This window comes from Cynocephalus volans, chromosome 16, assembly GCF_027409185.1.
Source record: "Cynocephalus volans isolate mCynVol1 chromosome 16, mCynVol1.pri, whole genome shotgun sequence".
Lineage (NCBI taxonomy): Eukaryota > Metazoa > Chordata > Mammalia > Dermoptera > Cynocephalidae > Cynocephalus > Cynocephalus volans.
In genome coordinates, this window is record NC_084475.1 from 32,193,354 (window position 1) to 32,220,716 (window position 27,363).

Sequence of the window (27,363 nt, forward strand, 5' to 3'; positions counted from 1 at the left end):
TCTTAAGATGTACTTATTCAGCTATAAATGGTAATAGTGAAGGTATTTGCTTTTCATCTTTGCTGAACAGTCCATTGGCATCATGTACCCAATTCCCTATTGTACAATTTCCGATTGATTTGTAAAAGCTATCTATATTAAATAATAAAACTTTGCTTGTCATATATGTTGCAGATATTTCGTGCAATTTTGTTATTTGCATGGTTGCTGTGCTCTTCTACATAAGAGTGAATCAAAGGTTAAATAAAGAACAGTCCTCATTCCTTTTTTGGAAAAATAGTACTATAATTGCTCTTTCAGGGAATTCTCCAAAGCAATAATACCCACTAATTCTTAAATATTATTGAGCCATTCAAATATAATTGGAATATAATCAACACTTAGTTGTTTTCTTTAACCATTTAAAACCTCCAGATTTTGTTTACTTTTCCACCCTTCCAGGGAAAAACAGTGCACTTGCCATTTAAGAGCTGGGCATTTTTGTATGGGGAAAAAGCTCAAGGACTGTCAGCAGCTCTGTCCAATCTCGGTATCTTTCCATCTTGACTTTTCTTCTTTCTTTCTGGCAGGTAAGTTTCCTTGGTCCTCTCTTTCCTCCACCGTAACTAAAAGTCCCCTTCATATAGCCTACTCCATAGATGTTAAAATATCTATTCAGCCAAAAGAAAAAAAAAAAAAAACCCGAAGAAGTTACAGTTATTGGACCACTAAGGTAACAGAGAAAAAGAAATAGATATGGCTAGAAATGAACATAGGTAACCCTGAAAGTCAATATTAGTTTAATAACAATTTAGAGGGAGATCAAAACTAAAATGTGATGCAAAGAGAACTAGATAATGGATTTCTCCTTTAGTGTTGTAGGGAAAAAACGTGGACAAGACCTCAGTTACAGGTAACCTGTGTATTAGTTATTTATTGCTCTATAACAAATTACCTCCAAACAACAAACACTTTTATCGCACAGTTTCTGTGAGTTGAATCCAGGAGCAGTTTAGCTAGGTGGTTGTGGTTCAGGGTTCCCATGCACCTGCAAACAAGCAGCTCCTCTAACCTAGGGCTGGAGGACCGCCTTCCAACCTCTCACATGAGCCTCTCCACAGGAGGTTCACACATGGCAGGTGGTTTCCCCAGAGCAGGTGATCCAAGAGGGAGGGAGGGAGGGAGAGAGAGGGAAACAGAGAGAGAGAGAGAGAGAGAGAGAGAGAGAGCGCAAAACAGAAACCCCAGTGTCTTTTATAACCTCGTATAACCTAACATGCCTTCACTTCTGCCACGTTCTACTGGCTACACAGAGCAATCCTGCTACAATGGTGGAGGGGCAGCCATAGGTGGGACTACTGGGAGGCGGGATCACTGGCAGCCATCCTGGAGGCTGGTGGCTACGGCCAGTGGTCACTCGCTTTACTCTCTTTCCTCTTAGATCTGCCCATCTTAATTCTCAGGACTTTGTCCAAGCCTCTCCTCTGCTTGGTGTGTACTGTTAGGCCATCTCCTGCATTCCCATGGCTTCTCTTACCATGGGAATATTGAAAGCTTTGATGTTGGGCCTGTATTTCCACTCTCCTCCAAGACCTCTTTGTGTGTATGTCTTGCAGTAAATGCCATTCCCCACCCTTCACTTCCAACTTGCTCCTTCTATCTCAGACGATGACACCACCGTCCACCCAGGTGCCCAAGCCACGGACCTGGGCCCAACACTACCTGAATATTGGTAGCTACACACATCTGATCATATGTGCGTTTGCTTAGACATTAAGATATAGTTGAAAACAGCATGAAAAGGGAATTTTCCTTTTTAAAAAGTCCCCCAACCTGCATTGTAAAAAGTTGTGCAACTTTTTCTTTTTTGATTCGGTTGCCAACCTGCTTGATTATTGCCACATTTGTAAAATGGTAACTTATATATATATAAGCTAGTCAAATAGTTCCAAGAACAAAATGTGCACCAAAAATGCTCCTTACCTAACAACTTGAGAGCAGTGGAGACAATCAGAGGAAGAGTTAACGTTTTCACTGCCTGCCATGCTGGCCACCGGCACCACACAGGAGCTCCAAGAGAACGTGAAGTGCAAAAGGGGACTGTAGCCAATTCTGGACATAAGTGATACCTCCCTGGACTGTTGGTGATTTCCAAAAAGATTTTTCAGGGACCTCGGATGAATAGAATTATAATTTCATAACATCCCTAAAAGGTGATCCCACTTAAAACACTTACAGCTGCCCAATTCTCCTCCAGGGAGCCAATTATGCACTCATCTAAATAGCTATGCATCCTGCACTGGTTCTGGCAGCCCTTGCTTTTCACAGGAAAGCAATTCAGATAGGAAAGCAACTGGTCCAAGTTCTGCAATGAGATCTTAATTAAAACTCTACCAAGCCATCTCTCTGAATTCCCTTAAGAGTTCCTCATTTGGTAGGGTAGAGGATCAGCCTTCTTTAACACAGGTGTATGATAATAAGCCCTCAGAATATAAAACCAGCCTGCCCCCGAACTTGAGCAACAGATCACAATGCCTTTGTGCACCCAGAATAGTGGCACTCAGGATCTCAAGCAACCTGTGTCCTCTGCCTTGAAGCCCATCAACCTATCCTGCAAGCAGGGCCTTTTGTCTCAGCACAATTTTAAGATGACTGTAAACAATTGTTTTAACCACCATGGTTGGGCCTTTATGAACTCATGAATCAAAATACAAAATAGTAATCAAAGAAAAGCTTCCCGTGTGACCCATCATTCAAACAAGAAGATTGTACATGTTACAACATTCTTAAAAAAAAAAAAAAAGAACAGAACAAAACACACCATGTTTTATCAAAAGATTAATACAAAGGTAAAAAAAACTGAAAGACATTTTTGATGCCACACGTGTTTTGCTGATGTTTTAGTCACCATTAAAGTATATAGCTTTTAACAATGCCTCTCATCTAAAGATTAGATTTTAGTCACATAGAAAATATCATCAGGGCCGGCCCGTGGCTCACTTGGGAGAGTGTGGTGCTGACAACACCAAGGGTTACTATCCCCTTACCAGTCATCTTTTATAAGAAAAGAATAAAAAGAAAGAAAATATCATCAAACCAAAAATCAAGCTTCTCAGAGCTGAGGACACACTGTCTATAGCAAAACTCATGCTCCACATTATTTTTTTTAAAGGAAAAGTGGAATTTTGCTTGTGCTTGGTGAAAAAGTCATCTTTCACTGATCAAAAGAGACTCAGAGAGCATATGGAAGTGAATGTAGGAGTAAGAGGTAACCAAAGGAACATTCTAGCAGCTGTATCCCCATGCTGACCATTGGCAGAGGCTGGGGACATGTCTCTGGCATCAGACTGATTAAGCTTCTGTTATGTTCCCTTGAGTAAGTCACTGAACCCCTGGGAATCTGGTTCCTCCTTTGTTAAATGGGAATAACAAGAATACAGGTCCACAAATCCCTTCAATTCCAAAATCAAAAATTCAAAGAAAACTGGAAGTTTGGTTACAATGCATTTGGGGACAAAACCAACCTCAACTGAGCTGTAGATGTTTATAGTCATTGCTAATTCCACTTAGTATGAGCATTCAGATGTTTTGCCCCAGAAATATTAACAGAGTTATTATGGGTGCTCCTGGATGGGACATACTGTGCAGGGCATGCAACATATTGTCTTTTTAAACTCCAAAAGCAATCTGCATTTCTAAATACACGTGGACCCAAAGATTTCAGATAGGTTTTGAGGACCCAGACCTTTACTTCACAGCATTGTTGTGAGGACAAAAACGAGGTTGTGTGAGTAAAGCATTTAGCCTGCGGTTGGCGTCTCATTTGTTCTCACTAGTGTTAATGAAAGCACTAATGAAAGCATAGCTGTTACGTAGAGCACATCCAATAATTGTTATTGTGACTTTCTGCCATCAGGAAAGTTTTACAGCATTTTTTGGAAGGAATGAAAGGCAGAGGAGAGTTCAACACATTTGAGCATTTTCTGTCAAAAAGTTTAAGTTTTGGTTCTTTGAAAAGTAAATCTCAGTTATCTGGAAAACTAAATAACACAGTTTTTCGTTCCTTGAAAAGGCCAGATGACTGAGGTAAATGATGATGCAACAGAATCATTCACATCAAAAATGAGAAAAATTTTAATACATTTAAAAAGACAAACCTTTCTAAGATTGAGCAACACTGGTTTGCCTAGTCTTACCCTCCCCTGGAGGTGTGTGGTCAGGTTTTAAGTTTACATGAGTTTTACAAACCTAAACAAATCTTTTGCAAGGAGAAGCCATATGCACACACACGCACGCACATGCGTGCACACACACATGCACACTGCCGTGAGCTCGTGCCCGGGCCACCCTCTTCAGGCCCAGCCCCTCCAGGTGAAAGCAAACTCCACCATGTGCAAGTCCACCCTCAGGGACCAGAGTGAATCCTCTCACACTTAGGGGCACTTTATGCCTGAAGATCGTCCCTCAGGAAAAAGTGTCCGAGAATCAAGGCCCCTGTTCTCCGAGCAACCTTCACAACCTTCTTGTGCCTGGGGGTGTCCTTGTTCACTTGAAGATGTGATGCGTGAAGATGCACGTGCAGTGGGGCTGATCAGCTATGAGGACAGAAACTGTAACTCTGACTTTTTTGACTGAGCCACACAGCCTGAAATCACATTTCACTGACACTGCCCACGTAAAGATGAAAGGGACTACGAATGTCTGAAGGACACTTAGGAACAAGGTGTGACAATTGATTTCCTCAATTAATCCAGAAACAAGGTTTGTTTTCATTTACCTGGGAAGGACTAACAGCCTTTGGGGAGTGGTGCTTTATTCTCAGCAGTAACAGGCTTCTCTGTTTTTGTGTACTAGGTTACTGCACCTCAACCGAATAGGTGTTTCAGTGAATAGTTATTTGTTTCAGCTAAACTGTCCTGGGCAAAGAGTCCTCTAACTGAAGTTCTTTAAATAATGGGAAATCATCCTGAGGAAAACTCTTCTTTGCTCGAAGAACAGTTGTCCTGGAGTCTTACTTCGTCCCTCATGGCGTTTCCTGCTGCTGTCTCTCCGGGGTCCCTGTTCTGGCCTAGCGAGGAGGAAGGGCGCAACTCAGCCTGAGCCTTCATGGTCACAGCATCTGCAGCATTTTACCCTTGACTTAGTTCCCACCACCAACTCACTCATTCTACTGCAACTTCCTAGTCTCCAGGGAGGAAAAAAAATCCCTAGCTCAACCCACACTTGCTGCCACATGATACAAGATATGGTCAGGGTAGCAAGTCTGACAGCTTCTTTTAGAAGAGGCAGTGGAGGTGTCCAGTAGATTGGGAAATGGCCAACTGCTCCTTAAGTCTACGGAGAAATGCTGGGCTATTCAACTAAAGAGTTGGAAAATTTTGCCGCCTAAAATCTCAAAACCCAAATAGCTCATAAGTACCTTCTAGTGTGTGTTTATTTTGCCAGGCCAAGTCAAATAAAGTGTGGCATTTATGTGAGTCTAAGTCTTCTTCCAAAATAGCCTAGAACTTGTCAGTTCTGAATGTTCTCGTTAACCCGCAATGCAAAGTTAACTGGGTGCGCTCCCTGCCTGAGATGCAGAAGGACACGTACTCACACACAGTGATATTTGCATGCATGTGCCACATTCAGTCCCCAGGAGGCACACAGCACAGGAACTAAGCTGGTAATCTGCAGCTGATTTAAGTTTTCAGGAGGTTCTGTCTGTGATGCTGAGACCTCAAGTCAGTTAATATGCATAAAACAGAGCAGAGGTAGCAGTGTCTTGAACCTTCCCTTTCCATCTCTGCTCCAATTTGCTCCAACCTGCCATGCTGGACAGATGGCACAGAATTCTGGACTGCAAGTCAGGAGCCTTAGGTTTCAAGGCGGCTTGTATCCCTCGGAGACATGGAGCATGGGTACATCATTTTTATTGTGATCCTCAGTGCTCTTTTGTGTAAATTCAGAATTTAGCACCCGCCCTGTCTAGGCCTGCCGTGAGATCAGACGGGACAACCTTCCTAAACATCATCATCATTGTGCTCATAATTTTCCTCTAGACTACAGATGGCCCTGTGGGAATTCTTCTCTGCAGGACAGAGACCTAGAGTCCTAGCTGAGAATTCCCTTTCCCTGGGGAGAAGTAAACTAGAGCCCAGATCTCCTGATAATTCCTATCTAGGACCCACAAGATTGTTACCTGCTGCCAAAAAACCCAAACAAAACTAAAATAAAATGGAAACAGCAGCATACAAGGGAGTTCTTTCTACCCTCATGATAGCACTGCTGTTAAAATCTCTAATACATGAGAAGTTTTCTGATGTGCCAGGTTATAAAAATGAGCCATTTCCACTGTCAGTTATGAATGTAAGTTTGAACCAGAAGATAGATAAATGCAATTAGCTCTAAAGAACGGGGATGGTCACCGGCTGCAGTTCTACTGCTGATGCTCCAGTGAGAAGCTGTGGCACTGCAGGACCCAGAGCTCACTGTGGAAAGCCACTCTGCAAGTTGCCCAGGAGCTAGGTAGCTTCAGAAATAAGAGCATCCAAGAATACCAAAGAAATATACTTTTTGGTACCAACATTTTTATAATTGCGTAATTGCTTCCTCAATGCTGGACAGTCTCAGAACAAATTTCCTTCTGACTGCCAGAAATACCAATTACCCAAAGTTCAACATTTTGTTTCTAGGACAGCATCAGTGCAAGGATGCCGAGATCGAGGCATGCAAGCAGTAGCTGAGTTGAATGCTGTGGCTGCTCCCAAGGCTGGCATGTGCACGGCTCCTCTGTCCAGAATCCCACCTGCTGGTGGAGGGACATTGATTTCTCATTCTAGGCTGCGGGGTCCTAGAATCTCACGACTGCGAGAGATGGTTTAAAATGGACTTTCTGGAAATCCCATGGCTGTGTAATTCCAACCACTTGCAGGTGTTATGGGGCTGCAGCTGAAGTCTCAGCACACATCATTCCAGGAAGGCTGGAGCTCTTGCAGCTCACTGATCATGAAGCCACCTTGCTAAGTAGTGGCTTGAAGTGAGGTGTGATCCACAAAAACTCTAAGATCTTGGAGTGTGTCACTCTCCATTTGATCCATCCATTATAGGAAGGTCTTGATGGCTTCTTTAATCTGGGTTTCCTTCTATTGTCTCGATAGTTCCGCTTACGTCAGTCTCCCATACCCTCTATTCTCTCAATGGAACCAAGTTTTCCCTGGTTCAGGGTGATTGCTATCTATGTTGTTCTTCAGACTTTGTAAAACCATACTTGGAGCAAAAACTATACTAAACCTAAGAACTGAGTTTAAGCACTTACTTTTAAAATTATAATTACATCAACAACCTCCTGTACAGATCAAGCCAGGCCTGAGATTTACATATACCATAGGTACTTCAAAAGGTACATGGAAAAATAAAATTTAAGGATGATACAAAGCTTTCTATGATCTTTTTGAAATACCCGTGTAGATACAAAAATTAATCTGATAAAACCTTGGCAACAAGAGGAAATAGATGCCCTATTTATTTTAAAACGTTAGGTCTATGTATGCATTCATCTCCATTTTTTAAATCTAGTCCAACAGCCAATGTTTTGTATTTCTCTAAAGAGAGAACAGAAGACTTGACCTGTCAGATACCAAATGGGAATTCTAGTTCCTTGAGGCGGGTGGGTACACTTCTTCCTTACAGAAGTGTAAACACACTGCATGTGTCATACTTTTTGTGCCAAAGCTGTATTTTACCCCAAAGCTATATCACTTCTTAAAACATTTTAATGAGGATACACACATTGATCAAGGAATACTTTAAAAATGGAAAGAAATAAAACTTGACAGAAATAAAACTTCCTCACTACCTTCCCAATCCCTCAAATGCATCAAACACTATAATAAACAATAAGCCATAAGCCCCAGTACCAAAGCTGGGCCCTAGAGAGAAGAAGCTGAACACAGTTCCTGCTCTGGGGAAGGGGCACTGTGTCCCACGTGAGAAGTGAAGAGCTCCACAGAGGCCACCGTGTTGCTGCTGTCCAGCCCTTGGGATGCCACTCTACGAGGGATCGCCACCTTCTCTTCTTCAAAGCCATCCATAAATCAGACGTTCCAGTTAGGGCAATGTCTGGTCCATTCTGTCAGTCCACAAGGTCAGCTCTGATCTCTGTGCTTCACTCGGCTAACCACCATCCCCTGCTTCACTCCTAGATGCCACAAGTTTTCTAGTGTTGCTATAGTTTGGATATGTGGCCCATCAAAACTCATGTTGAAATCTGATCCCCAATGTGGCAGTGTTGGGAGGGGACCTAGTGGGAGGTGCTTGGGTCTTGGGGGTGGATCCCTTGTGAATAGATCAATGCACTCTCTGAGGGGGAAAGGGGAGGGAGGTAAGTTTTCGCTGTTACTTCTGGGAACAGCTGGTTGTTAAAAGGAACCTGGCACACGCTGGCTGCCTGCCACTTTCTGCCACAAGTAGAAGCAGCCTGAGGCCCACACCAGACACAGCTGTCCCAGAATCATGAGCCAAATAAATCTTTTTTCCTTATAAACTACCCAGTCTCAGGTATTCTGTTATAGCAACACAAAAACTGATTAATACCTGATGCAAACGTGTGCAGATGCACTGAATGCATCAGTCCCTTCTTCAGACCCACTTTTCCCTTTGGCTAAATCTTTGGAACAAAAGCTGCAAAAAATCTGAGATCATCCTGTAGAGATGACTAACATGTAACAGAAGCCAGCACAGTGCTACGCACATAGCAGATATTCCACATTCTTCTCTTCTGGTCCAACAAAACCCCCACCATCCTGCCTACAGGTGTACTTTTGAAAATCACTTTCCCCCATATTTTCTGATTTTTAATTTTTAGGCTGGCCTTGACAGACTTGTATGTCATCATCTGACGTAGCAGCATGTATGGTACTCACATTGAAAGTACAGTTTCTAATCCAACTGAAGAATACTGCTGACCTCTACTCTCTCGGCAGCTAAAGAGCTAGCATCTCTTACAGCCGATCACTCCAGACCACTGTGGGGCTCCCAACCCCCCGCCTTCTATTCAGTAGATGCTTAAAATGTCATATTTTGGGGTCTCAGGACTTAAGAATTCTTAATTTAAGCTCCTTATGTTGAATCTTCACACACCCAACCAGTAGAAGCCCAAGAAGTCTGGTGCTTTTAAACAGTTTTGTGTGTTACAATGGAAATGTTTCCCAAACCCAAATGGCTGGCAATGGTCTGTGTGGGCTAACTTTAAAGCAGTGTTGTCCACAGAACTTTCTGCAATGACAGAATGTTCTGTAAGTTTGTGCAATCCAACACAGTAGCCATTAGCCACATGCAGCTACTCAACACTTGAAATGTAGTTAGTGTAGCTGGTGTACTGGATTCCTATTTTAATTTAATTTTAATAAAGTTAAAATTAAATGTCCACAATGGTGGAAATATCCTAGTGGTAACCATATTGAATAGCGCAGCTTTAAAGCATCGAGGTTTGAGTGACTTGACAACTTTTTGACAGTGTTTTTACAAATCAAAGAGGTGCTCAATAAATATTTGGTAGCAACCTGTCATTGATAACCTCTATCCCCTATCCTTTCTAGCTTCTCTCAAGTAAAAATAAAAATAAAACAAAAATAGCAACAATAAAAAAACCCACATTATTTTAACACCAATCTGCCTTGAATAAAACTAGTAATTTTTAATATATAGGAGAGGAATAAAGATAAAAAATAAACTAAAACACGCAGAACAAAGAATTAGAAAAATAAACATACTAGAAGTTATTTATGTTTAATGCTTAAAAGTCTGAATGCACAAACAGTCTACCATTATAGAAGTACTGGTGGTCAATACAATGCATTAGAACTATGTACAATGCACAGTTTAGTATCAAAATCTTTCTACACTGGAGAGTTTTACGAAACCGTTAATGACATCAACACTAAGCACTTAAGACACCATTTTTTTTCTGCTACCACATTAGGAACGTCAATGGACAGTCCACTTCAACTTGCAGCATCCATCCATTTCTAGTATGAAATTAAGTAATTTTCTACTTGTACAATAAAGTTTATCTACACGGTTCTTTTGATTTTGATCCATAGCAGCAAAGGCACTGTACATCAGCAGATCCACAGACTTAAAAAGATTTTTAAAGCATTCAAACAAAAAATAATAATTAAAAAAAAAGGAGTCACATATTATAGTTTAACAGCAACAACAACAACATAAAAGATAACACAATGTTTCTGGCACAATGGCACAGCTTGTGTCCATTTCAGGGACATCCAACTAAGACATGGAAAGAACCGGAGGTAAAGAAAGCAAGTCCTCATCCCAGGAGAGAGTCCATTCTTTGTGTTTTTCAGAGGGAGGTCTCTGAAAACCCTCCTCTGTTTGTCCTTGTTTTGTAAAAGACTTGACTAGCACAGCGGTGGGAGTCTTTCCCGTATCTATGCAGCTCCAAAGAGCATGCCACAAAATAGCCCATAATTTCTCATAACAACAAAACTGCCCAAAGATATACATCTCCCTTTGCAAAGAAATGTGGCAAAAATATCCAGAAGGGATTAAGTTCTCTCTTTGAGGCCAAATTTAATTTGTTCATCTATCTATAATACAATAAAAAAGAATTAAAAACATATTACAAAGACACTTGTCAACAAGTCAAAAAAAGAAAAAGAAAGTTCAATTATTTTTATCAAACATAATCTAAAGCTATAGATATAGTGGGTTAAAGTTGTCTAAATAGACTCAAATGAATATGACTTGGCTTGTCGTGTTCTAATTATTCAGCCAAACTTCCAAATGTCTTTAAAATAAGTAGAAAACAAAAAACCTAATAACACAGCAACATATTGCTTCCATGTGTAATTATACATTTCACATCTCTATACAGTCATTAGTCTACACTTAGTGACATTTTTAATCAATTACTTTAAACCTTCCTTTCCCCTCCTTTGCCAAAAAAAGGGGGGGAGGGGTATCAAATACAATGCTTCATTATCAATGCAGGAGCAGACAGCTTTATTTAGTCAGTCATTGTTAGAAAGCCTTCTTTAAACAAAATAAATATATTACAGATATAATACATAATTAAAGTTTCCGTTCTGTTAAGTATGCTTATGCCATGTTCTTCCAAGTAGATAGCTGAAGATTTGGTATCACAGATTCTTAATGAGTATTCACAATTCAACAGCAAGTAGGAAATGGGGTTAAGGAAGGGGATTAAACTCCACAACTGCAATGAGTATTTGAAGTCCTTGGTTTTAGATGCAGGGTAGGGGGTGAACAGAAAGGATGACGGAGCAAAGTGCTACAAGGAGAAGGAGTCCAGTTTGCATGAAGATTTGTCCTTAATAAATAACTTCATAAACTGTGGCCTTCTTATCCCCAGAACCAGTGACAATGTATTTGTCATCCACAGAGATGTCACAGCTAAGCACCGATGAGGATTCTTTGGACTAGGAAAGAAACATATAGGAAGGAAACATATAATCAAAAATGTTAAATAGTGAAAGAAAAACCCAGGAGCACTGAGAGGCAGGACTGGAGGACTTGGAGCAACGCAAATGTAACATGCTCCAATGACCAACAGGAGCCCCTGTGGGGAAGGGAAATCACAGCACTTTCTTAAAATGGTGGCGCTGGATGGGACCCACTCTTGGGGACTCCTCGCCCGGTCAGTCTGGAGGCTCTTGTCCTGGGGACTTCAGATAGGCAGGCTCGTCAATGGTATGAGCACCTCTGCTGACGAAGCAAGGCCCCACTTCAAAGTCTATTCTCCAGAGGTTAAGAGGAGGGTGTTGTTAGTATGAAAAACCCTCATTTCAGCCAGATGGCTTGGATTCGGGTTGAGCTGCAGAACACTGGACACGTCTTTTAACCTGTCTGGGCCTCAGTTTCCCTACAGAGGCAAATCGGTAAAGACATGTTTCTTGCCTACCACTTCAGAGGGATGCAGCAGAGTTTAGGTGCAGTAACAGCCATGACACCACATGATGACATTTTGGTCAACAATGGACCACATATATGATGATGGTCCCATGGGAATATAATGGAGAGCATACCATATAGTATAGGTGTGTAGTAGGCTATACCACGTAGGTTTGTGTAAATGCACTCTGTGATATTCACACAGTGATGAAATCACCTAATGAGGCATTTCTCAGAATGTATCCTAACTGTTAAGGGATGTATATGTATGGGAAACAGCTCTGAAAACACAACATTTTTTAAGATGTGACATGTGAAAATATTCCTAGTAAAAAGCCTAATGTTCCCACTGTAAAAATATAACATGAGCTTTCAAGAAGGCAGGTGGTTTAATACCTGGAAAGAAAAACATATCATACTTAGAGTTTTGTTTACCATTTGCAACTACACTATGAAGGATTCAATGTTAACTCTGAATGTGCTTATTTAAAAAATAAAAATAAAAAAATCATAGGATTTTAACCAGGACTCTGAATATTTTGAACACTTAAAAATTAAATATACGATATGCAGCTGCTAACCTACTCCTGGTGTTTCTCAAACTTTTTTGATTGCAACTGATAATAATTTGTATTCACATCCCAGTATATACATAAGATAAAATACTTATACTTACTGTAAAAGATGCACTCTAATATTTTTTAATTCATTATCTTAAATGAGTGCTTTTGTTGGGACCATCTAAAAAGTTATGATCCACAAAATGAAAAATTCTGTATTAAATTATAAGCTCCATGACAGCAATAATTAGCTATTTTTATCCTACTAATTATCTTGCATAGTGTTTTCAGTCAATATCAATTTTTTGATTCAACTGAATTAATATACTCTATGATAACTTGATACCACTTGATCAAGGAAACTTTTACACTATTCCTAAAAAAAGAACACTAGAAAATAACGTGTTAATTATAGAAGGTTAAAACTGGCGTCTTTAACTTGCCTATGAAATTCTCATGTACTGTAAGAAAGAGAAGAAAATATTGTGTGTGTGCGCCATGTCTACAATTTGGTCCTTCTACAAATAATTTCACAAACTATACTAAATTCTACTGAGCTAATAGGAAGAATAAAAAGACCACACACACACACACACACACACACACACACACACACACACACACACTCTCTCTCTCTCTCTCTCTCTCTCTCTCTCTCTCTCTCCACAGAAGACAACACCTCCACCCTAACGTATAAAAAGGGATTGAGGAGGAGGAGGAGCCGGTGAGCAGTGCACCAGCAGTGCACCAGGTACAGCCCTGGCTCCAGATTCATCCTGCAACACTTAACTTCCCTCAGGCTCTGAACAATGGGAAAAGTACCAGTTCTGACCTCCTGGGACACGTAAGTGCATTATTAATCTGAGTGAACGCATAAGAGTTTCGTGTAACAATTGCCATGCAGTGAGCACATGGTAAGTGGTAGATGAATAAGTTCAGGGTTACCTGGAATATACTGGCCCCATAAGGTGTTCTCCAGGCATTCAGAAGGTTGTCCTTTCCAGTGCTTACAAACCATTTGCCTACAGGAAGAGGGTTTTGAGAAAGGCAATGTTCGTGTTACTTTGTCAGACACCCGAGATTTGTTTTACAAAGCATCAAACTATTCACAGAAAACTCACCCACCTTCCTGGATTTAATGAGACATTTATACTTAATGATAAAAATTAAAGTGGATTAATGCCAGAATTACATGGCAGTAAGGAAGCAGGCATGTACAAGGGAATAACACAGTTCTGAAGAGGGACACATTAATGTACAGGACCTGATGTGGAATAAACAGGAGGGCAGACAGAACAATTCTGGTTGACAGAAAATGGACAAAAGAGGCTTGCTTACCACAGTGGGCAAACTTGAGCGACAGCACACAGCTCTCGTGAAGATGTAGCTGGTATTTGTCTGGCTTGGTGACATGTAACACTTCCACGTTACTGTTCTCCATCCCCACCGCAAGCCACTCTCCGGTTGGGCAGTAGCCCAGAGAAAAGATCTAGAATTTTAAAAGGCGATGTTGATGACAGCTACAGAGGACATGCTTCCTTGCACAGTGAGGTACTGTCTTTTCTGGGGATACTACTCAATTTATGAAGGAAATCAAGGTAATTTGAACTACACAGGAAGAAACTGAAGTCAAACAAGTGATACCAAAGTAATGAGACCCCCCAAAGTAATCCAGAGTCAAAGTGACATTATCATATGGCAAGTGGACTGCCCCCTTTTTTGAGCAGGCCATTAAGTTTCAAAAAACCACATCTCTAAAAAGTCACAGGCACACAGACCATACCTGTGAGGTGAAGTCATGCTGCTGCAGCTGCCGCCCTTCCCGCAGGTCCCAGGACCTGACTGTGTTGTCCAGACCGCCTGTCCAGAGTTTGGTGCCATCATTAGAAATGTCAATGCAGCTGGCTCCGTCTGTGTGGCCCTGGAATTGCCTGAAAATGTCAAAATGGAGAGAAAGCCCTTGAAAAGTGAGTTTTTAGTTTAACTTCATTTACAACTCCTCGGCTTTCAATTCAGGCCTTATTTGTATATTTCATTTTGGTTTACTATGTTTTCTAATCATTCAAAGTAATAACAAAACATATACAAAAAGATTAAAGTTTAATTGAGATGCTGAGTTTCCTGTACTTTGTGTTTATTTCTGAAAACTTAGGAAGTTCTTCAAATTACTCTTACACGAAAACATGATTGATATTACTGATGAAAAAAAATCTCCAACTGAAATGAACAGAAGAAAACACACAACTACACGTAATGAACTAATCAAAGATATATTCTGAGACATATTCTATCACTGTAATATGAAGGAGAGAAAGAATTTAACTCCCTTCTGCAAAGGATTGGGGAAAGCCCAGGGAAGGGCACAGCACATCCTGCTAGCAAGGAGCAATGCACCTGTGGGGGGCTGTGCAGGACAGAAGACACAAGACACCCAGTGTGAACTGCTGCCCCAGGAATCACTTCTTATCAAATGTACAAAGGATACTGGGGGAAGAAGAGGTTAGAAGCAGTTCCTCATAACAGCCTTACCCATGTGCAACAAAAGTGATTTGTTTTTGGAATAGTATATAGAACTCAGTCCTTCAAAATAACTTACAGACAGTACAAGCCTCTTCTCTTTACATGCTCACTTTGACTTGTAGGTTTGATTACAACCTTCTCATACCCTTTGGTTGATCATACCTCACGCTTGCTGATCTCCTAGGTGTTGACATCTGGAGACTCATTTCAGGGCTTTACCTACCAACACCGACCTACCAAGGCCAACCCTATACGTTCTCATTTCTAAATAGACATTGTGGTTATGTTTATCCATCCTTAAAGGTGGGACTACAGATAAGATAGACCAATTTAGGGTGAGCAGCACCCAACACAGTGCCTGGGCCTGTGGCAGGTGCTAAATAATTATCTTGTTGAAGGAATAAACATGATACATATGGTACCCAAGACAGTACCACACATTGCGAATCTCCTCAGTGAGGATCTAGTGACAATGTTAGCAAGCACAGATGGCAAATTAGAGAAGTTGAATGAGCTCATGAGGTCATGGGAACCTTACGTACGTTAATTATGTCAAACTGACCTCATATTTTATAAAAATAGGAATTGATGCTTAGTATAATGACAAAAAAGAAGTTCAGATAGTGCGGAAGACAAGATTTTACATTAATATTTCGTAGCATCTTAAAATGAACCTGTTCTTAATAATAATCTATTTTTATTTTTGGTAAGATAATTATATTTCATCTACTTAAATACATATACATACACTCACACACACACACACACACAGCACACACACACACACACACACACACACACACACACACACACACACACACACACACACACACACACACACACACACACACACACACACACACACACACACACACACACACACACACACACACACACACACACACACAGCACTCTGGCACGATGTGGTAAAGTCAGCTCCTCCTTGCCACCTGGTAATGGATCCTGCTGACCTACCTTACCAGCGTCTGGTTGTGTAGGTCCCACACTGCGATGTTGCCATCGCTGCAGCACGAGAAGCAGACCTTGGAATCAGGGCTGATGGCCAGGGCATAGCAGGCGGGGGCTGAGGATGTCAGCTCCGCCTTGATGCGCGGGGTCGGAGCTGCCAGGTCCCAAATGGACAAAGTACTGGCTTCCCCTCCAACAATTAGGGTGCGACCATCAGGGAGCAATCTGCAGGAACGGATGTAGTTATCCCTGTTCTGTAGAGACAAAAACCATCAAGAGATTACTCATGAGGAAAGGAAAACAGCATTAACATGAGAGCAGAAATCCATAAAAGTATTGTGTTCGCTCCTGGTTTAATGAGCCATTTATACTTATGACAATGATAAAGTGGATTAATGCTAAAAAATTACATGAAATTAGGGAAGTACTTAAACTTGATCTACAAAATTTAGTACTGAGATATTTAATCTTAATTTGCATCAAAATGCTAAGATCTAGAACTACTCCCACCACCACACCAAATTAACCAACTGCTCGTGTCATTTGCACACACAGATACACCCGCACACTAATGCAGGAGCTTGTGTAGTCCTGAGCATCCCACCTGGAACTGTGGCATACTCAGCTCTGCTGTTGAAAGGTCCTGCTACTGCTGCCAAGAGAGTGTCAAGGGGTTAAAGACACCCAGCAAACTGTTCCTTTTGCTCGGCTGTGCATTACATGACTAAAGGGCATCATGGGTTTGACGAAGTTGCATCAATCAGAGGCAAGACTCAATCAAGTAGTGCTAAGTAACAGAAAAAAAACTCCCAGTGCATGAGGTTATGGGGATCTTATGTACATTTAACTCTGTTAAACTGACATAGCCTCGTGCTACAGCAAAAATTCCATTGCTGGTATGAGGGAAGCAAACAAACTGAAATTTCCTAAGTAACTCAAGGACAAATGCCAATGAAACAGCTAAGAGACTATCATGTTTGTCACATGAAGTAGTAAGTTACTCTACATGTGACAGATTATGGTATTTAGGTGCACTCTCATAGAAACTGTTGTGTGGGCTCTCAGTTTTCTTAAACCCCTTCATCAGATAGGAGAACAGGTATTTTGCCTATTCCCATGAGAGGCACTGGTGCACGTGCCACACATAAAGAGCTGGATCCTTCTGCCTCAAGGAACCGAAAGAAGACATGCCTCCAAGTGAAAGACCACAAACCACCAAAGACCAACTACCCACTTGGGGTCAACACTGTGTGGGACAGCTCGTACGCACACTCCTCTCACCATCCCTTTCTGTTTTCTGAAGGAAGGTCTACGTCTTTTTCATCCATGTTCACTCACCAGACAGTCGAGCTGAGAGACAGGACTCTTATTGCCAGGATGGCTGATGTCCCAGACCTTGACGCAGCCCTTCCCACCCGTGTACACGTGTCTTGTGGGGTTGCTGATGGTCACCGCACACACCACCTCCCCATGGTTGAGCGTGTTGATCTGGCGAGCATGTCGGGGAATTCCAGGTCCAATGAGGGCGTCAGGGGGGAAAGGGACAGGCTGCATCTGACCGTCTGCACTGACATGGAAGGAGTATGCTCTAAGGCAGTGGAGAGGAGAAAAGACAGGCAGAGGGGAACGTAAAAAATGTCACTTAACTGTTCAGTGTAATGAGATACAAAATAAAACATTTTCAGTGTCACTTGTGATTTGCAAACAAGTCAGATTTACCTGGTACTGTGGAAAGAACACAATTTTCAGAGTCACACAGCTAGATCTATAATCTAATCTGAGATTGCCTCTTTGCTAGCTGCTGTGTGACATCAGTAGATACTTAGGCTCTCTGAACCCTAGTTCTCATCTTGAAAATGGAGAGAATCCTGCCAGCACCTCACAGAGCATTAAGTAAGATACTCAGTGCCAAGCCCAGCACCTACTCTCTGGGGAGCAGTCTATAAACTTGCACTGCCTTTTACTTCGGGTGATTCCTAGGCCTGTGATGAGATTCTGCCTATAGATCAATTAATTCCAAGCGGGTGACTTTTTAATGGAGATCAGTAAGCCAAAATTATGAAGCTTTAAGGAGTTACAAGTCTCTAGGCTTAGATGCTGAAATGGCAGATGTGCCCTCAAAATTTAATAAAGTAGATAAAGCCCGATTTTAACACCCTGATCAGACTTGACAATCGCAAATTCTGGTAAATACAAATGGGATGGGAACCTGAAAAAGTGTCCTGTGTGTGACAGTCCCAAAGGCCCACCTATGAGCATCTATCAGCATCTCAATCTTCAGTTCCTGCCCAGGGAAAGCCCTCAGGTTGTGAAAGCATTTGGTTCTAAAAGGCAGGTTCAGTTAGAGCATCTCCCTTAACAGACTCATCTTTAATTTCAAAACAGTGAAGTCAGGTGCAGGGTGGGAAGGCGAGGCTATAATGCACATCATGTTTCTGGAGGCACCTGGGTCTGTCTTGGGGGCTATCACGGGCAACACCCATTTTGGAAATTATGTCATTCTACTTTGGTATGGAGCTTGGGAATGTGCTCTGTTTATGGTAAGAAGTTTACAAAAAACATACAAAGAGAATGTGTGCACTTGTGGGCACACAAAGGATAGGGGCTTGGTCAAACTGCAGGGAAGTATTAGAGCCAAGTTAAAACAGTTTACATCTCCTTAATGCAAAAATCTACAGGCTGGTCATGTTCATCAAAACTCACCCCAATAATGAGGGGCCCTCATCAACCACCTGAATGTTCCCAGAAAAGATGAAGTGTGCACTGTGGCTGTGGAAGACATGGGAGCCAGATGGTGGAGGGTTTTTACTTTAGTTATAGAAGAAAGTAGTATATCAGACTTGTTGAGGAGCTGGGAAGCTAGGAAGTCAATGGATAGATGATATTTCTTGAGTCAAATCAACAGGACTTGGAAACCCACTGGATGTGGGACTTCAGAGAAAGATGCTGAGGAGGACGAGGTAGATGGCATTAACTAGAGAAGGTGACAGGAAAGCACAACTCAAGGGTATACATGTGGGCAGGTAAAGGATTTGACTGTCTTGAACTTGAGGGCAGATGGAAATTCAAAGAGCTATGATTCAGGAGAGAGGTCAGGTTAGAAATATCAATGTGCGGTCAATCCACAAAGAAATGATAATTGAAGCTAAGGGAGCCGAAAGAATAATCCTGCAGCAGATTATGTGATGAGAAGTAGACCAGATGCAGAATCTAACAGAACACTTACATTTAAGGAATCCCCAGCAAGAGCAGTCAGGGAGGTAGATAAATTATCAGGAGAGACACTGAAGTGGAAAGGGGGAGAAGTTGGTCAATCACATGAAAATTTACAAAGAGATTCATCTGCTTAACATGTACCTTGGGTGCTCTAAGGTGCCAAGCATTATGCCAGAAAGTGGGCAAGAAAGAGACCCACCCATCCTGTTCTCCTGAAGTTACAGCTACACACTCACTGTGAGATGCTCACATAAATAACTACCAAAATGCCAGACAGTCAGTGCTGTGAGCAATGGAAGTTCCAAGGTACCCTGGGAGAAAGACAGCACGACGAGGATCCAGCAATTTCACTACTGGGTATACATGGAGGAGAGGCAATCAACACGTTGAAGAAATACCTGCACTCCCATGTTGATCACAATGGAGGGGGGGTAGGTAAAGGTTGGCTAATGGACACAAAATTACAGCTAGATAGGAAAAAGAAGTTCTAGTGGTATACAGTAGTGCTAGGCATCAATAATTAACAATAATTTATCATATGGCTAAAAGAGAGGAGCTTAAATGGTCTCATCACAAAAAATTGATAAATTTTTGCAATGATGAATTTGCTAACTAGCCTGATTTGATCACTACACATAACATACATGTACTTAAATGCAACTCTGTACCCCAGAAACATGTACAATCAATACATTTCAATTAAAAAATAAAAACAGTATGATGAGAAAGAGAATGACAAATATAAAGGCCAGAGCGAGAGAGTATGCATTATCCATTTATGCAGCAAATATTAAATGTCTTACATGTATCAGGTACTATTATGTACTGAGGAATCAGAGGTGAACACCGTAGACAAAGTCCCTATCCTCACACTAGCCTACATCCTAGAGGAGAAAACAATGAATATATAAGCAAATAAATCAGTAACTTCAGACAAGGGTAAATGCTGTTAAACACACACAGTTTCAGATAAAAGAGCTTAAGGGTGTGCAGGGTGGTGGTCCATGATCCTTCTCTGAGGAGGCAGCATATGACCTGAAGGTCCGGGGTTAGTGGGGAGGGGGTCCCAACTAGAAGGAACAGCAACTGCAGAGGCCTTGGCACAGAACTAAGCAGGAAGGCCAGAATGTGCTCAGAGGAGAGTGACAGGACGTGAGCTGCAAGCTGTGATAAGGAGTGTGGATATTGTTCTGAGTAGAACGGGAGGCCACTGGAAACTCACACAAGGGAGGGACATGATTCAGTTAATGTTGTCAAAGAATCTTCTGGTTGCTGGGCGAAGAATGGACCGCAGGTGGTAGAAGGAAGGACAACTAGTCAGGGGATTACTGCAGTAATTTAGGGGAGAAGCCAGTGGCTAGGGCCTGGGAGAGAGGGAGAAAATTGGAAAGTGAACTTACAATTCAAAGGATCACTCTGGCTGGGTGGGTGAGAAGGCTGCACTGGATGGGATGCTTGGATTGTGGGGGTGACACAGGGGTGATGACAAGCTCTTCTCTGTCAGCCTGTACATACAGGTGACTGAAGTAGAGTAGGGCAGAAGTTCACTAGAGACAAGTTGTCCACTTAGGGAAAATGCAGTGGAGAAGGTGGAGAAGAGAGGCAAATGGCACAAGCCTGAAAGGTGCAGGGTTTTCACAAAAGGGTGGAGAAAGCTCAGTTCTGGAAAGGCTGGGGAAACGGGGGCAACCACAGCCTTTATCAACCCTACCACTGGCCCTGAGGATTGCAGAATGTGGAAAAACAGAAGGTCATCTTTTGGAGAGTTGCAGGTGAAGGGTGACCTCAGGAGACAGCCAGGTTTTTGTTCAGGCAAGAAGGGGACAGCAGTAATGCTCATTAAGAAAGGCTGAGATTCAGAGGGATGACGAAGGAGAGAAAGGCTAATGATTTAGCAATTAAGAGGTCATGAAGACTCAACCTGAAAGGAAGGTTATTCCAAGTTTAGATGTTGTTATACATTCTTAACGATCATTTGAAAAGACAGCCCTTTCTCCTCTTTAGAATCACTAAATGGTTTTCATTTCAAACGATCCAGGCACCTGCAGTATGCTCTTTTTAAAACAAGTGCATCGAGGTCATTATTTGGATCATCATCTTTCAATGAAGACCCAGCACATTTAAAGAAGGCCCTTGGCCTTCCCGCCTCTCCTCCCTCCCCATCTCAGAGACCCACTTCTGTGACACTGCACTCACCTCTCACACCTCACAACACTTTCTCCATGTTTTCCATGTCTCACAAGACAGGGCTACACCCTGAATTCCCAATTAAAGGTCTGGCTGTTGTACTTTATGAAGTATGGCAGAAAACTAGGTTTTAAGTAGTACATGAGCCCTCTAGTAGGTGAGTCAGCCAACAAAAATTTGTTAAAGATTTTTATGATATACCAGCTATTATTCCCATTTTGAAAATCTTACTTTATAAAAATAAACAAATGCAACAACAGATGCAGATTTCTGAATTGTGAGCGGCCTGCAACCCCTAACCCTGAGATCTTTTGTTTTGGCTGTATTCACATGCCATATCCCATACTACAACTAGTACCATCGTTTTAATCAAATAGTTTTACACTATTCATAGAAGTTTCATTGAAGCAGTAAGTGAGGGAGAAAGTGGATTTTCAGCTTATACTGAAATTAAACTATGTTGTCATTCCAATTACATATTGAGTGGAACCCTTGCTAATTCACCTGAATAGACAAAAGACTCAATATGGATTATCAAATAAATGCTACTTTATTCATTAGTTTGAAACATGCATTTAATTATAATTTTTGATAATATCTAGCAATTCATTTTGTAAAAATAATTAGGACACAGATATAAGTCTTTCTGGAGAAAGGCAATTACTTTGTGAGTGTATGTGGCAGGGGAGACCTTTAGGTGATTTATTATGTTTTATGTTTTAGTACACTTAAAAAAGGTTTTCTGTTGAAAGATATTCACAGTTCTGTATCTTATGATCTGGAGAGCCACATAATCGTTATAATCATTTCTGCTATAAAAATATATAATAAAAGTATATTATCTCCACATGCATAAATGAATGTGAATTTATATGTCCTGTTACATAAAGACATACCAACAACAGAAAGGGTGGAATCTAATTTACTCAATCCAATCTTCTTGCCATTTCCGCCTCTACAAAGCATTGCACCTTCTACTGCATGAGTAGTTGAGAAATAATACTGTGGGGCAAAGCAGAACAGGAAAGGATGCTGGAGTTGAGCGAATAGCACCCCGTATTAAACATGGTGCTGAACACATCACTTATTATCTTACTCCATCCTCACATCCTTCTTGTTGAGGAGGTGCCACTCCTTGTTTATGCATGAGCCAAATGAAGCTCATAAAGTGAAGAAACTGTCCGTAAACTCTCTCTTCCTCGTCATCAACTGGTGGAATCAAAATTCAAACTTGGATCTGACATACCCCCAAACCCATACTCTGGTGACCACACCACACATATTCTGGTATTCCTGGTGAGATGTCATTTGCCAACTGCATGAGATGTGATGCCATAACTCCCATGAACAACACTTCTCAAAAATCCTCACTGTATAGGGATGGTACGTCTTCCCTAAAGGAACCCCTCCATCTCTCCCTCAAATTCATATGGAACTCACAGGTACTTGAGTCCTTATTTGATTAATCCTAAGACCCTGTTATTTAATCACTGCTTGAAACAGACCAAACTTCCACCTTCAAATACATCAGAGTTCTTGGTCAACAAGACTTGCCAGTCAGTCAACAACTATTTGCAGAACACACACAGGTACACAGAATTTTATCATAAATGATATTTATACCTTCAACTCTCAAGGAACTCAAAGTCTAATTTGCCTTGTCTCTCTTATTAATCAGTCAAATATTTACTGAGCAACTAGGCTATGGAGCTGGCACTGTGTTTGATGCAACAGGGAAGTTTAGGGTAGAGTCTGTAGAGAAGTCAGTCACAGAAGGAAGAACCAAGAATATGATTCATCAGATGGAAAGTGAGGAAAGGGTCAAGATCAGGTATGTTCAGCACTGAGGGGATAGGCAACACAGAAAAAGAGGACACGCAGGAAACACCGGTGTGACGACTAAGTATCTGAGTGCATAGTAGTGAAGAAACAAGCAATGGGAACTCAGAGAAGGAGAGTTTGGCACATATTCATTCACTGAACAAATATATACTGTAAGCACCAACCACCAGGATGGCAGAAAGGAACCAGGCACCATTCTAAGCAGTGGAGCAACTTCTGTAACTAAATAGCAGAAAGCTGTGCTCTGCTCTGACAGAACTTCTATTCAAGTAGGGAGAGGTATATAATGGCTATAAATAAGCATTAAAAAGGTAGAGGAATAGAAAAAAGGGGGGGAGGAAGGGAGAGAAGCATGAAATTTTAGAAAGTGGTGTCCAGGCAGAAGGCTCTGGTAAGATGACATCTCAGAGACATCAATGACACAGTAAGCCCAAGTAAAAGTGCCGCGGAAGAAGAACTAGTAAGAGCAAATGCCTCAAGGCAGGGAAGCCTTTAGCTGCTACTGAGGGTCAAGTTCAGACAGCACCAGAGACCAGCGAGGCGGCATGTGTATGGCGTGTATAGTGACAGAGAGGACACCAGTGTGAAGAGTGGTGAGAATGAACATACGCATGGGACTAACAAGGCAAGGAGGGTCTGCAGGGGATGCTTCTCAAGAGAGAAGAGGAAAAGCCAGCTGAGATTTTAAAGAAAGAGCCAGTGCTACTTTATAGTAAAGTCTCTTCGTCGTATCTGGGAAGATCAAGCCAATTCGCAGAGAGAACTGTGTTTAGTTAGTAATAAGAAAGTGCACTGGGTTGAAACGAAGGATGTGGAATGAGATACGTGAGAGACTAGAATGTACCAGAGGAGGCTGCAACAACTGATGTGCTGTATTTTGTCTTTCATAACTCAAGAGGGCTATGACTCCAGATGCCCAGCTCACAGCACACGAAGCCAACTGAGCAAGTCACTTTTTCTGGAAACAGAACGGAGCATGAGACTGCCCTTACTTCTTTTCAGCCTTTGAAGTTTGGCATGTCTTTTACCAACACATTCAAATTTTGAGCATCCAGTTTTGCACATAATAATCAGACTTTTTGAACAAAGAATTGCCTTGAAATCAGCAACAGATATAGAGAAGACCTGACTGCTAGAGATGTCTCTACAATTTGCATTTCCATATTAAAAGCTCAAGATTTTTAAGTGAACATACAAAACCCCACCTCATTACCTCTTTTCCTATGCTAAGACAGAATGAAAAATACTTCATGAGGAAAAAATGCAGGTCACAGGAAGCCCTAGCACTATAGAGCAGTGCTCAGGGTCTAGGGGGCCGGTGTACCAAGGCCTGGCACACAATGACTACAAAGGCATAAAGGAACTCACGGTTTTCCTCCAGGAATGCCTGTCAGGTTTGGAGGTATTGCTGGCACGCGCATGTGATGATGTGGATCAAATCCCACCTAGAATTTTTCCCAAGAAGAACAACAAAAAGAAACAGTTACACTAACTTGTTTCATCCTACTCAAAATCTTTTCTAAAACGTGGGACAGGAGATTCTTTAAAAATAATATTTTAGAGATATATACAGAAATATTTATTGATTAAATGATAGGATTTTTTGGATTTAATGGTAACCTACTTGGGGGTGGAACATACATTAAAAAATTATACTAATGATTACTGAAGCTCATGATGGAAACAAATGGTTCATTATATTCACGATACTATGCGATCTAATTTCATACGTTTAAAATTTTCAAAACAATACTAGTTAAAAACAAAAGACATGAAATAAAAAAGAAATTCCCTCACCTTACAAAAGAAAATGGATCTCAAGATATAACTAACTGCATGTAGCTTAATTTACAAATACATACAGATCTATCTCTAAATATCTCATACAGACAACATTTTTTAAAAAAATGTACGACAATCCTCTACACTCTGAAATATTACTTTATAAAAGCCACATTGTAAACGTACCACTGGTGACCTCCCATAGGCGGCGGCGGCGGCGGCGGCGGCGGCGGCAGCACTCATCTGTGGGGAGATGTTGTGCAGCCCAGCATAGGCGGCTCCGGGGCTGGTCAGCTCGCCATTCATCCCAGCATGGGGCACAATCCCAAATGGGGTTGGATATGGACAAGGTACTGCCATCGGGGTCCTTAGGCTCGAGGCTGAGATCAAAATGGAAGGAAAAAAGAGAAAAACCAAGAACACAGGAAACTATTTGGAAGACATTCTTAAACACATAAAAAAAAAATAAAATAGAATTCATGATTCAAGTGAGCTTATTTTAATATTCTCAAAAGTCATTCAAACTTCAGAAGGGTTCATTCATTCACCTTATTTCACTGAACACCTGTCATGTGCCAGACAGAGTTGATATCTGGCACTTAGTTCCGATTAAATAATTTTGTCTAACAGACATTTAATGCTGGTCATTAGTAAGCTTAATGTACTGCACTTTTTAAATTCTTTCACAACAAAACCATAAACATACAGAAAAATCTTTCTTCTTACTAACCCAAGGGGTCAACTCCTGGTGGTTTTCCAGGTACAGGTCTCAGTCCGGGAGTGGAGTTACTGCCTGGGGTGGGCGCATCAGTTCGTGGAGTAGGGGTATTAGACTTTGAAACAGGAGTAGTAGATTTTTCATTCTAACAAGAGACGAAACAAAATGTGCCAGCAATTAGAATGTGATTTTAATGATGTTAAACATTAAAAAGGTAAAGAAAAGAAAAAGGGAAAAAAAAAGGCAAGGAAGAAGAGAAATGAAAGAGGGTGCTCAGCTTGGACCTTCACTTTCATTAATTAAAAAGAGCTAACAAAAAAGTTCCTTGAGGACTCAGAATTAATGTCCAGGAGGACATCAACTGAAGCTGAATTTAGAGTAGAGAGTAGATCATTTCTAGGAAACTGGTCTGAGTCAGACAGAGGCTGAAGGAGGCTGACAAACCATGATGACTGTGACCGGCCACTTGCAGACGGCTTTGGTTTAAAACTGAATGGTTTAATTCGGGCTCCTAGGTTCATGTTACAAGAGGATTCCTGGTAAACAGGTCCCATTAGAAAAGATCCAAACCTGAACTGTCACAGAGACTCAGCACAGGTGGTACCATTAAAAGAAGGCCAGAAGGCCAAGAGAAAGCAACAGGAAAAAAACCTAATCTAGCCCTTTGCTAGACATATCCCCCTAATTTCAGACAAACTGAGGAAATTTCCTTTACTATAGCTATGAATTCAAATGGTTATTTGAAAACTGAATGTCTTTTTTTAAAAAAATGTCATGTTACAAGGAAATAACTGGTGAGGAAAAAATACTGTGCAAAAATGCAATTTAACTGCACAGCCACAGAAGAAGGGGGTTGCAGGGAGATTATCCTGACTTGTGAGCAGTTCATTTTTGCATTTGTGATTTGTGGTATGAGTCAAGGTAGACTTTTATAAATGACAGATTACTTTGTACATAGGAAGGGAAAATTATTGCAGTCATATAGCTCAGTAATTCAAACAAAGCTAACAACAAAATCACATCCCAGCCCCAAACTAAATCTACCATAAACCGCAGGCAACAAAACCATCTCTGTAACCCCCAGCATTTATTTTCCATCTTTGCTAAGACATGTTTTACTCAATTTCCCCACACCCCTCTCCTATCCTTGCAAAAAGACTCACAAAACAAACACCCACCAACACCAAGCTAGTAACCCATTCTGCTCCCAAAACACTTCTGTCAGTTAAACTTAAATACTGAACACACACATGCATTTGGAAACAAAAGTCCCATAGAAAGATATGAAAAATACAAAAATCAAAAACAAACCCAACCATCTTGAAATAGGCAACACTAAGAAAGATGGTGAAGAGCCGCTTACAAGGCTAAGTTCTTTGGATTTGGAGGAAGGAGTACTGCTGGAAGATGCAATAGAGGCTGGGCTGATTGGGGCATCTTTCTTGAGCAGGCGTGTCTTATCAAGGCCATTCTCTCTCGGGGAATGTGCTGGGCTCCCTCGAGGGGAAGATGGATCCTACAAAGGAACATCATGGGTAGTAACGCAGCACAATGCATTCGCAATGCTGGGGTCCTCAGGTGTGGACATTTCTAGCCAAAAGCATTTAACATCTTAGAAGTGCAAAATGTTCTGGAATGGATAACAAGACTCACTGAAATTGCTGAAAAAAATATTCA

At 41.3% G+C, this 27,363-nt stretch overlaps 1 protein-coding gene across 4 annotated transcripts in view; it reads right to left on the bottom strand.

The window, feature by feature from the left end:
- Window positions 1-9,728: 9,728 nt before the first annotated feature.
- TLE4 (TLE family member 4, transcriptional corepressor) overlaps window positions 9,729-27,363 on the bottom strand; it is a 138,758-nt gene continuing 121,123 nt past the window's right edge. For all 4 annotated transcript variants that reach the window (XM_063080239.1, XM_063080238.1, XM_063080235.1 and 1 more), the window contains 10 exons: window positions 27,050-27,202; window positions 25,699-25,831; window positions 25,155-25,348; window positions 24,555-24,631; window positions 17,280-17,529; window positions 15,948-16,195; window positions 14,236-14,383; window positions 13,791-13,941; window positions 13,398-13,474; window positions 9,729-11,420 (listed from right to left, as the gene is read on the bottom strand). In XM_063080239.1, the coding sequence (XP_062936309.1) occupies window positions 11,313-11,420; window positions 13,398-13,474; window positions 13,791-13,941; window positions 14,236-14,383; window positions 15,948-16,195; window positions 17,280-17,529; window positions 24,555-24,631; window positions 25,155-25,348; window positions 25,699-25,831; window positions 27,050-27,202 (1,539 nt within the window). In that variant the 3' untranslated portion in view covers window positions 9,729-11,312. The remainder of the gene's footprint in view (window positions 11,421-13,397; window positions 13,475-13,790; window positions 13,942-14,235; window positions 14,384-15,947; window positions 16,196-17,279; window positions 17,530-24,554; window positions 24,632-25,154; window positions 25,349-25,698; window positions 25,832-27,049; window positions 27,203-27,363) is intronic.